The sequence below is a fragment of the Glandiceps talaboti genome, chromosome 12 (genome assembly GCF_964340395.1).
Source record: "Glandiceps talaboti chromosome 12, keGlaTala1.1, whole genome shotgun sequence".
Taxonomy (NCBI): domain Eukaryota; kingdom Metazoa; phylum Hemichordata; class Enteropneusta; family Spengelidae; genus Glandiceps; species Glandiceps talaboti.
Window position 1 is genome coordinate 987501 of NC_135560.1, and position 13067 is coordinate 1000567.

At 38.0% G+C, this 13067-nt stretch overlaps 1 protein-coding gene across 3 annotated transcripts in view; it reads right to left on the reverse strand.

Annotated features, from left to right (window-relative positions):
• The window catches only part of LOC144443172 (ubiquitin-like modifier-activating enzyme 6), a 179940-nt gene that overhangs the window by 86265 nt on the left and 80608 nt on the right, over positions 1 to 13067 (reverse strand). For all 3 annotated transcript variants that reach the window (XR_013481672.1, XM_078132550.1, XM_078132549.1), the window contains 4 exons: positions 4445 to 4522; positions 4050 to 4098; positions 2771 to 2800; positions 1192 to 1297 (listed from right to left, as the gene is read on the reverse strand). Coding sequence is in view for 2 of the 3 variants with exons in the window: in XM_078132550.1 (XP_077988676.1) it covers positions 1192 to 1297; positions 2771 to 2800; positions 4050 to 4098; positions 4445 to 4522 (263 nt within the window). In the remaining variant the exon portion in view is untranslated. The remainder of the gene's footprint in view (positions 1 to 1191; positions 1298 to 2770; positions 2801 to 4049; positions 4099 to 4444; positions 4523 to 13067) is intronic.

Consider the following 13067-nt stretch of genomic DNA (forward strand, 5'->3'; position numbering starts at 1 on the left):
AATAGATCCATGAGCTATAGGCAAACTTGATAATTATGAATCAATTTGAAATGAAAATATAGTGCACTTGTTTTATTTTGTGTTCAACTTCATATTTATATTACTTTTTCAAAGCTTTTTTATCTTCAGGGGGTTTTCACTCAAAATTAATTGCAATAATTGTAACACTGGGTTTTTATTTTCTACCTTACTTTTTTAAGAAAGCTTTCTATTGTTCTGACATCTGGAAAACTACACCGGCACAAACAAACCCAGCGTGGAGCCGCTCTGCATACAAAGTTCAGTTATTATGCCCTTGCCTGCCCCAAAAAATCAGACATTTCCAAACTTCAATATAATATGGGACCCCCTCATGACCCAAAAGATGTCTCAAACTACTTCAATGCTGTCAAAATGATAAAGTAACTCTTTGCATAATAACATTGTGAACGAAACAGCGAGAGTATGCTAAAAACTTTAGCAACGCGACTTGTCAAATGAGGCGTCTTATTCACAACTGACTGCCATGGTCTTAGTCTGTAGGTACAGTTACCCGTTTCAACATTTCGTGAAACATCGCTATTTTGACTGTTTTGAATGGCTTAAAGATACTTTTCAATATTTCTTAGTTCTTGTATGAAAAAATGATGAAAACTAAAGACAAGAAAACTCAAAATCAAAACTAACGTTATACAGCAAATTTGCAGTCAAAACGACAACATAAAGTCATGATTATTCTAACTCTGTAAACTTACCAGCCGATCAGGAATTTCGCTACTGTCCTTGCAATCTCAACTAATTTCCTTCCAACGATGTTTCTCCCCACGAATGTTAATTTTCTCCTCGTTTTCCCGAATCTGGGCACGTTTCTTTCCAGTTAGCTTTTACCGTGATGTGGCACCACACATCGCTAAACCATATCACGTCGAGTCATCGACAAACTCCGACTACAACGTCACTACAACGTTGGAGAAATAGAGCACGCGCAGTCTACTTTGATATCGCACTGACCTCACACATTTATGGAAGGTTGTTTGGCTTTGAACACGAGGTCATTCTACATGCTATGCCATGTGTTAAAGTAAAATTATATTGAAAATAAGAACAAAAATAGTTTTTAAAAATAGTCCCCGTTGCAGCTAATATACCTTTAATGTAATTAATCACACAAAAATCAAATCATAATCATGATACAATGTAAATAAAACTCACCTATCCATATATCTTCTAGCCTCCACATTGTCTAATGCATTCACTGCAATGTCCTGGCTTTCAAAAAATCTATCATTAAAGATTTTTTGTTCAGATTGAGGACACACTAGTAAAAACAATGTAAATTATTAGAACTATACTATCAAGATCTATGAATGAATCCACAGCAAATGTAAAAACAGTTATCCTGAAAACCCATGACCAACTATTTAATTGACTGTTTCCTAATTCATTTTTTGTGCAAGTCCCTGAAAAAAAATTGACAAAGAACATACTTACTGCTTGGCCTTAGCTTTAACAGGGGGCTCATAGGAAGGATATAATGTACCATAAAGTGGGTCATAGGAGGGATACGACCTACCATAAAGTGGGTAATAGGGGGGATATGACCTACCATAAAGTGGGTAATAGGGGGGATATGATCTACCATAAAGTGGGTAATAGGAGGGATATGACCTACCATAAAGTAGGTCATAGGAGGGATATGACCTACCATAAAGTGGGTAATAGGAGGGATATGACCTACCATAAAGTGGGTAATAGGAGGGATATGACCTACCATAAAGTGGGTAATAGGAGGGATATGACCTACCATAAAGTGGGTAATAGGAGGGATATGACCTACCATAAAGTGGGTAATAGGGGGGATATGACCTACCATAAAGTGGGTAAGAGGTGGATATGACCTACCATAAAGTGGTTAATAGGGAGGATATGACCTACCATAAAGTAGGTAATAGGAGGGATATGACCTACCATAAAGTGGGTAATAGGAAGGATATGACCTACCATAAAGTGGGTAATAGGGGGGATATGACCTACCATAAAGTGGGTAATATGGGGGATATGACCTACCATAAAGTGGGTAATATGGGGGATATGACCTACCATAAAGTAGGTAATAGGGGGGATATGACCTACCATAAAGTGGGTAATAGGGGGATATGACCTACCATAAAGTAGGTCATAGGAGGGATATGACCTACCATAAAGTGGGTAAGAGGTGGATATGACCTACCATAAAGTGGGTAATAGGAGGGATATGACCTACCATAAATTGGGTAATAGGAGGGATACGACCTACCATAAAGTGGGTAATAGGAGGGATATGACCTACCATAAAGTGGGTAATAGGAGGGATATGACCTACCATAAAGTAGGTCATAGGAGGGATATGACCTACCATAAAGTAGGTCATAGGAGGGATACGACCTACCATAAAGTGGGTAATAGGAGGGATATGACCTACCATAAAGTAGGTCATAGGAGGGATATGACCTACCATAAAATGGGTAATAGGAGGGATATGACCTACCATAAAGTGGGTCATAGGAGGGATATGACCTACCATAAAGTAGGTCATAGGAGGGATATGACCTACCATAAAGTAGGTCATAGGAGGGATATGACCTACCATAAAGTGGGTAATAGGAGGGATATGACCTACCATAAAGTGGGTCATAGGAAGGATACGACCTACCATAAAGTGGGTAATAGGAGGGATATGACCTACCATAAAGTAGGTCATAGGAGGGATATGACCTACCATAAAGTAGGTCATAGGAGGGATATGACCTACCTTTATGCTGCATTGCCTCTATAGATAGTGCTACAAAAAAGAAAAGAAAAGTAAAATTTTGATAAAGTGGTCTAACACAGTGCAGAACATTGAATGTACTTCTAACAACCGTACAGTTTATCCCTCAATAAAAACATTGCTGGTTGTCAGTGGGCGTACCATTATCTCAAGTGCCTCTTACTACTGTAGTGTGGGTTCAAACCCATCCAGTATTGGTTGGCTTAGAATCCAACCAGTATTGGTTGGCTTGGAATCCAACCACTATTGGTTGGCTTGGACCCATCCAGTATTGGTTGGCTTGGAATCCATCCAGTATTGGTTGGCTTGGAACCCATCCAGTATTGGTTGGCTTGGAATCCATCCAGTATTGGTTGGCTTGGAATCCAACCAGTATTGGTTGACTTGAACCCATCCAGTATTGGTTGGCTTGGAACCCATCCAGTATTGGTTGACATGAACCAAGCCAGTATTGGTTGGCTTGGAACTAACCCAGTATTGGTTGACTTGAACCAACCCAGTATCGGTTGGCTTGGAACACACCCAGTATTGGTTGTGTTAGATGAGCCAAAAATTGATAGTTATTTTAAACAATATACTAAATTTCAAAAAATACAAGGCATTTATGTAGTCAGAAAAATTCTCTTCTATTGAAGTTTAATGTTCACTATAAAAAGCTGACAACTAAAGCATCAACAACATCAAGTATTTTAGCAATAAGTGGTCACATAGCCAAGATATAGACTATGACTACCATGGACGGCCTCAATAAAGTATACTGATGAACACTATCTAAACAGTATCTTTATATGATGGTCAATAAAAAAAGTGGGAACAAGAGTTGTCAAAGCTAGTAAGTTCATTTCCAGGGCATTCATCAGTGGTGACAGGAATTTTTAGAAGTGAATATACCAGAACTTTGAAGAAATTGTCCTCAAAGTGCTGTTTGTATTTCCTTAGCTGGCAGCCTAGTAGTATGCAACTGTTGGAGGGATAGTGAGAAGTTGACATCATCGAATTAACCTTGGTCCCAAAATGTATTCTATACATCTAGTGCAATGCATTTACTTCAGCTAAAATTCAATTTTTTTATTTGACGACATTTAGATATTTGTAGGGGTACAGAGCAGATTCCATTAAAAGTATGAGAACTAAAATGGTTCAACCAGCTACCCCTATCCCCAAACTTAAGGAATTAAGGTTTTTTATCCAACAATGAACCATTGACCTTGGCCCTAAAATTGTGCACCTTTAGCCAAATGAGAAAGAAAGCTATCCTTACCTGGATTGATTTGAAGAACAGACTCTGCTGCTGTTGATGACTTTGGCTTCTGTACAATAAGAAGGAAAATGTCAGACACAGAGATCATAATCAGAAAATAGCTCAAATTGAATAAAGTAAGTACAAATATTAACTTTACTTGCTCTGACTTTGGCAATTTTATTTGACTTATCACATGCATAAATATATAAATAAATATACATACACGCACACATACCCACCCCCCACACACACACGACTGCTGTGTTCTAGGCAAGCTTAGATTACCTTGACTACGTACCTTTACAAGTTACTATAAGTAGTACTTAGACCTACACATATTAGTAGTCAGTCACACACACACACACACACACTCCAACAACAACAACAACAACAACAAATAAACAAAGACTCACTTGTATATGCCGAGGTCTGAATAAAAACTGTCTATTTAGATTAGATTTCTCAATTAAATCATTGTCAGTAATAGTAATCTGTAACAGAAAGTGAATGAAAGGTTACATATAAAGTAAGAAGTGACAGAAACACATTCAGAACTAGTAGTAGTAGTACATAGTGTCAGAGGTGCCGTATGGCTGTAAGTTTAGGGTGGTCGAAATTCATTTATAGAGGTCATGGTTGTGTGGAGATAAACAAGCGACCTATCAGTCAGAATAGCTCTGCTGGGTTTTTTTTATTTTATTTTTTATTTTGGTGACATGTAGAAGTGGGCCAGTTCTTCAGCTCTTCACTATGCAGTTTTGTTTTAGTGATGTAATAAAAATAAAAGTGGTTAGTGGTTTCATATGATGTCTCACTATAAAACACATTTTACACAGAAGTTGGTAATGTATTGTACTTTTATACCATAGTCACCATTTTATAACAAAAATCTGCTGTTTTAAAAAATTGCACAAAATCTAAGAAAAAAAATGACTGGGAAATGCACACAAGAAAAAGAAAAAAAGAGGATTTTGAGGTTTGCGATAAATAATTCTAGTGTCTTACAGCTTTAACCCTGGAAAATTTTAATGATGAATGAAATAAACTAGGGATCAAAAATAATTTGAGGCAATTTCAATTTCAATTTTCTAACAAATTTACCAAGTCAACAACATTCAACTTGTACTAGTTGTAGTAGATATATATAGGGAAGAAATGTATTAATCGCCATCTTAGTTTCTGTACGGCGACATTCCCAAGTACCCGGAAGAGAGTCATTCTCAGCCATACGTTACAGTGGTAACACTCGTTCATGTTCGATTACCTTTCACATAGAAAACACAACGAAATGGTTGAAGTGATCTTTTTTTTTAAATTTCTTTTCATCACAACAACAAAATCTGCGTGATCAAAAGTGTTGTAAACTAAACCAGAAAGAATTATCGGACTGGCTAAACTTCCCGATGAACTGGAGTAAGGTCCAAGTCCAAGTAAGCCTCGATAGTACGTGAGAAAATCGTCTCAAACTAGCGATACAACTTTCAAAATATAACTTGACATGTCTTCATTTGTTAGAGTTATACAATTCAAGACGGGTTTTCACTCGAAAACAACAATTCTGTGAATAATGTTACCACTGTAAGGTATGGCTGACAACGACTTGCTTCCGGGTACGTCCTTGTGCATCCGGGTACTTGGGATTGTCGCCGTACGGAAACTAAGATGGCGATTAATAGCTCGCGCAGCGGCAGCGAAGCTGCCGCGTAGCGGCTCAATGACTAGTATGCATGGGCGTTGTATATACTATGCGAAAAAAATTGGTGGTTCTCCCAGGGATACATTGCGGCGCGCAGTGACTACGCATGCACCTTCCATATACTACGTGCATTCTTCACGCGCTACCGTATCATCGTATAGCATAGGCGACATAACATCACCATGCATTGAAATATTGTAACAGCAGGCCTGTTGGCACGATTATCGTAACATTGTAACGAGTATCGAGGCATCACTGTACCTCAAGGAGAAATTGTTACACTATTTGGAAGTTTGATGCACGGCGGTACGCAATACGACCACTGATGACATAGCGCAGTTTAATTTCCAGGTTGTGGAAGTGTGGTTTTGACATTTATATTGTCGATAATTGATTTTTTTTACATGTTCTAAAAAGAACAACTACTTTCCTATGTTTGCTGGTACAGTAACATTCCTAAATCATCGAGTTGAATTGAGAAATAGTGATGTTCGGCAACATAGTTATAGTTATTTAAAACACAAAAAAAGCCACCTTTTTGTGAAATTTGTAAAACTTTCCAGTCCATATTAAGGAAACTACTAGGGTAGTATGAGCAAAAAACCGGGTCGAGGTTTCAGGGCCTCAAGTATGTGTCCCGAATTCGTCGGAAAATTGGTATTCCTAAATGTAATTCCAAAATTTGTGTTGCTGGTACGAAAGAGGAGATGTCAGTTGAGGTTTAGGCGTTTACAGTATCTAAAATGGTGGACTCTAAATTTGAAGTTTACAACCCTGTTTCGAACAAACGCTTGTCATTTGGGCACACAATGCGTAGAATTATGACTATAGCACATATTACATTGCTTGTTTGACGTCAATAGTGTCTTTTGAAAAGTGGCAGTTTACTTAAAGTCTCCTGGTCTGATTTCCAATATGGCGTCGGCCATAATACTCATTAACATATTCATTTTTTTTTCAAATTACAAAAAAATCATCAAAAATAGAAAAGAAGACGTGCTGACTTGAAATTAACAAATCTAAGTAAGCTACCCTCTGTGCATCAACACACCAGATATCAAAGCAATCTGGCAAAATGGCAAAATGGCACAGATCAACTTGGCATGAACAAATCTGAATAGCCTCCCCCCAGGGAACATGCACACCAAATATCGAAGTATTCTGGTTGTTACTTTCAGAGAAGATGATGAAAATATAACAATTTGACAGACACCTATGACTAACTCTACTATCTATACCTCTTATACCAATCTATACCTAAAGCTACGCTTTCAGCTTTCGGTGACAGCGGAGCTAAAAAAGATGTATTTACGGTAATGTAAATTTTACCTAAGGGTTGGGACACAATTGGTATATCAAAGGATCATGGTAGCTGTCGCACGAAGTTGCAAATGAAAAAGTTCACTTTTCTTGCTTAGTCAATTAAACGCCTTCACCACCATTGGCCTCATGGGATTGTTTGTTCTCCACCAACCCCCTCACTAACATAAGGTGAGAGTGAGTGTTATGTAATCAAATTGATATAAAAATACTTAGAGTTGCTTATTTTTGAAAAATAAGGTATGATTTGAATGAAAAATAAATTTTCTACATCATACTAGCAAATACATACATTCAAATGCCACACACAGAACCGAAATATGGATTAAAGTAATAAAATATTAATAAAACAAACATAGGTTGTTTATTTATTGCCATTTACATTGTAAACGATGTTAGGGAAGACAGATTTTGCTTCAGTGATGTTGAAATTTTACACTGAAAGACGAACATAAACAAGTCATTGAGAATGACATAGTCCCCGCTATGATTGGGTTTTAAGGAATTATCACTACTCTGATCACGCAACAACACTTGTGAACCTAAATCAAACAGACTTAGATATGTTGTGTCTGCTTGTTGGACATGGAACATGCCTACAACAATAAAGGATGGGTCGGGTATTGGGGATCGTATCACGACGAAAATGGATATGCACATGTATGTTATAGAACACTGTCCTAATACCAACTTTAAATGAGATCTGTTCAAGCATGTCTGAGTTATGGCTTTGGACATGGAAAATTCACAAACAAAATGGCTGCCAGGCGGCCATATTGGATCGTATCACAACAACAATGAATATGCACATGTACGTCATAGAACACTATCCTAATACCAACTTTGAATGAGATCTGTTCAAGCATGTCTGAGTTATGGCTTTGGACATGGAAAATTCACAAACAAAATGGTTGCTAGGCAGCCATATTGGATTGTATCATGACAACAATGAATATGCACATGTATGTCATAGAACACTATCCTAATACCAACTTTGAATGAGATCTGTTCAAGCATGTCTGAGTTAAGGCTTTAGACAGGGAAAATTTGCAAACAAAATGGCTGCTAGGCGGCCATATTGGATCGTATCATGAAACAAATTGATGTGAATATGTATGCCATTGTATGTTGCCCCTGTACCAAGTTTGAAAAAAATCGGTCAAGGCATCTCCAAGAAATGGCTGCGGACGGACGGACGAACGGACGGACGGACGGACGGACGGACGGACACACGGACAGACGGAATACAATTCACCCGGTGGGGACTAAAAATTTGATCGGAAAATCGCTGTATCGTGCATAACCCGTTTCCTCCACTGGCCTCTACACACTGAGCCAGTACAAATACAAGTCATTATTGAGCCGTAACAAAAAGAAATAAAACCAAAGTAATCCATTATATAGACAATAATAACCCCCAAAATGTTAGCATGGGCTTTGGTATGGGTCACAAGATTGCCTGCATTCAAAAATTCAAATATAAACTGCCATCGGCAACTTACAAGGACTTAGCAGGAATTTGATGCTTACACACAAATACAATGTGTTCCCATATAGCTAAATACATGTATTCAACGATGTATTTCGAGTCAAGTTCAGTCGAAATATCCAAAGATGGTAACATAATTTATATCGTACACCATGTTACAGGAGGCATTAATTACTTCTGCCATGTTGAAATTCGATTTTGTGAGTGAAAAACACACGTAAAATTATGATCGCTCGTCATTAGGATTGTACTCCAGATACCATTCACTGTCTCTCATTCAAAACGGCAGTATAGAAAAACAAGGTTAATAAGCATGTGTGGAACTATTTATGTCAGCAATTTTTGCAGAAACAGCTGCCGTTAAACTGTGTAATGGCAAGGTAGGTGAATGAACTTTGGTGTTCCTACAATTGAGTCAGACCAGACACTCTGTAGGTGTTCGCCTTATTAAGATATCTCAAAAACCAATCATCTAAAGGTCATACACAAAGCATTCTGGGTAATGACATTTTAACCGTGTGGGGCACTCTATAGAATGTAGCAACAATAATGTTAGAAACCATGAATTTGGGAGAAAACTTTAGTTCAAGAACGCCAATTGGGGGCATTGAATATTTAATATAACAGCTACCTGCTACCCTCTACCATCCAACTGCTAGTCCTATCCTATATACTAACACCATGCCATCATACCTACTATCACCAAATCATCCTATATACAAACACCCAGTCATCCTATATACTAACACCCAGTCACCCTATATACAAACACCCAGTCATCCTATATACTAACACCCAGTTATCCTATATACTAACACCCAGTCATCATATACAAACACCAAGTTATCCTATATACAAACACCCAGTTATCATATATACAAACACCCAGTCATCCTATATACTAACACCCAGTCATCCTATATACTAACACCCAGTCATCCTATATACTAACACCCAGTCATCCTATATACTAACACCCAGTTATCCTATATACTAACACCCAGTCATCCTATATACTAACACCCAGTCATCCTATATACAAACACCCAGTCATCCTATATACTAACACCCAGTCATCCTATATACAAACACCCAGTTATCCTATATACTAACACCCAGTTATCCTATATACTAACACCCAGTCATCTAGATACTAACACCCAGTCATCCTATATACAAACACCCAGTCATCCTATATACTAACACCCAGTCATCCTATATACTAACACCCAGTTATCCTATATACAAACACCCAGTTATCATATATACAAACACCCAGTCATCCTATATACTAACACCCAGTCATCCTATATACTAACACCCTGTCATCATATATACTAACACCCAGTCATCCTATATACAAACACCCAGTCATCCTAAATACAAACATCAAGTCATCCTATATACAAACACCCAGTCACCCTATATAATAACACCCAGTCATCCTATATACTAACACCCAGTTATCCTATATACAAACACCCAGTTATCATATATACAAACATCCAGTCATCCTATATACTAACACCCAGTCATTCTATATACAAACACCCAGTCAACCTATATACAAACACCCAGTCATCCTATATACAAACATCCAGTCATCCTATATACAAACATCCAGTCATCCTATATACAAACATCCAGTCATCCTATATACAAACATCCAGTCATCCTATATACAAACATCCAGTCATCCTATATACAAACACCCAGTCATCCTATATACCAACATCCAGTCATCCTATATACCGACACCCAGTCACCCTATATACTAACACCCTGTCATCATATATACAAACACCCAGTCATCATATATACAAACATCCAGTTATCCTATATACTAACACCCTGTCATCCTATATACAAACATCCAGTTATCCTATATACTAACACCCTGTCATCATATATACAAACATCCAGTCATCCTATATACAAACATCCAGTCATCCTATATACAAACATCCAGTCATCCTATATACAAACATCCAGTCACCCTATATACTAACATCCTGTCATCCTATATACAAACACCCAGTCATCCTATATACTAACACCCTGTCATCATATATACTAACACCCAGTCATCCTATATACAAACACCCAGTCATACTATATACTAACACCCAGTCATCCTATAAACAAACACCCAGTCATCCTATATACAAACATCCAGTCATCCTATATACAAACATCCAGTCATCCAATATACAAACACCCAGTCACCCTATATACTAACACCCAGTCATCCTATATACAAACATCCAGTCATCCTATATACCGACACCCAGTCACCCTATATACTAACACCCTGTCATCATATATACAAACACCCAGTCATCATATATACTAACACCCTGTCATCCTATATACAAACATCCAGTTATCCTATATACTAACACCCTGTCATCATATATACAAACATCCAGTCATCCTATATACAAACATCCAGTCATCCTATATACAAACATCCAGTCATCCTATATACAAACATCCAGTCACCCTATATACTAACATCCTGTCATCCTATATACAAACACCCAGTCATCCTTTATACTAACACCCAGTCATCCTATATACCAACATCCAGTCATACTATATACAAACATCCAGTCATCCTATATACAAACATCCAGTCATCCTATATACAAACATCCAGTCACCCTATATACTAACATCCTGTCATCCTATATACAAACACCCAGTCATCCTATATACAAACACCCAGTCACCCTATATACAAACATCCAGTCATCCTATATACAAACACCCAGTCATCATATATACTAACACCCAGTCATCCTATATACTAACACCCAGTTATCCTATATACTAACACCCAGTCATCCTATATACTAACACCCAGTCATCCTATATACTAACACCCTGTCATCCTATATACAAACATCCAGTCATCCTATATACAAACATCCAGTCATCCTATATACAAACATCCAGTCATCCTATATACAAACATCCAGTCATCCTATATACAAACATCCAGTCATCCTATATACAAACATCCAGTCACCCTATATACTAACATCCAGTCATCCTATATACAAACACCCAGTCATCCTATATACTAACACCCTGTCATCATATATACTAACACCCTGTCATCATATATACTAACACCCAGTCATCCTATATACAAACACCCAGTCATACTATATACTAACACCCAGTCATCCTATAAACAAACACCCAGTCATCCTATATACAAACATCCAGTCATTCTATATACAAACATCCAGTCATCCAATATACAAACACCCAGTCACCCTATATACTAACACCCAGTCATCCTATATACAAACATCCAGTCATCCTATCTACTAACACCCAGTCGTCCTATAAAGTAACACCCAGTCATCCTATAAACAAACACCCAGTCATACTAACATCCATTCATCCTATATACAAACACCCAGTCATCATATATACAAACATCCAGTCATCCTATATACAAACATCCAGTCATCCTATATACAAACACCCAGTCATCCTATATACAAACACCCAGTCATCCTATATACAAACACCCAGTCATCCAATATACAAACACCCAGTCATCCTTTATACTAACACCCAGTCATCCTTTATGCTAACACCCAGTCATCCTATATACCAACATCCAGTCATACTATATACTAACACCCAGTCATCCTTTATACTAACACCCAGTCATCCTATATACTAACACCCAGTCATACTATATACTAACACCCTGTCATCATATATACTAACACCCAGTCATCCTATATACAAACACCCAGTCATCCTTTATACTAACACCCAGTCATCCTATATACAAACATCCAGTCATCATATATACTAACACCCAGTCATACTATATACTAACACCCTGTCATCATATATACTAACACCCAGTCATCCTATATACAAACACCCAGTCATCCTTTATACTAACACCCAGTCATCCTATATACCAACATCCAGTCATCATATATACAAACACCCAGTCATCCAATACTAAAACCCAATCATCCCATCTACTAACACCCCGTTACCCTATATACAAACATCCAGTCATGCTATCAAGTAACACCCAGCCATGCTATCTGCCATCATCCAGTAGCCTGTCATATTACCCACCCAGCTACCTGTCCTATCTACTACCCACCCAGCTACCTGTCCTATCTACTACCCACCCAGTAGCCTGTCCTATTACCCACCCAGTAGCCTGTCCTATCTACTACCCACCAAGTAGCCTGTCCTATCTACCACCAAGTAGCCTGTCCTATCTACCACCAAGTAGCCTGTCCTATCCACTACCACAAAGTAGCCTGTCTTATCCACTACCAACGGGTAGCCTGTCTTATCCACTACCACCAAGTAGCCTGTCCTATCTACTACCACCAAGTAGCCTGTCCTATCTACTACCCACCAAGTAGCCTGTCCTATCTACTACCACCAAGTAGCTATTCCTATCCACTACCACCAAGTAGCTATTCCTATCTACTACCACCAAGTAGCCTGTCCTATCTACTACCACCAAGTAGCCTGT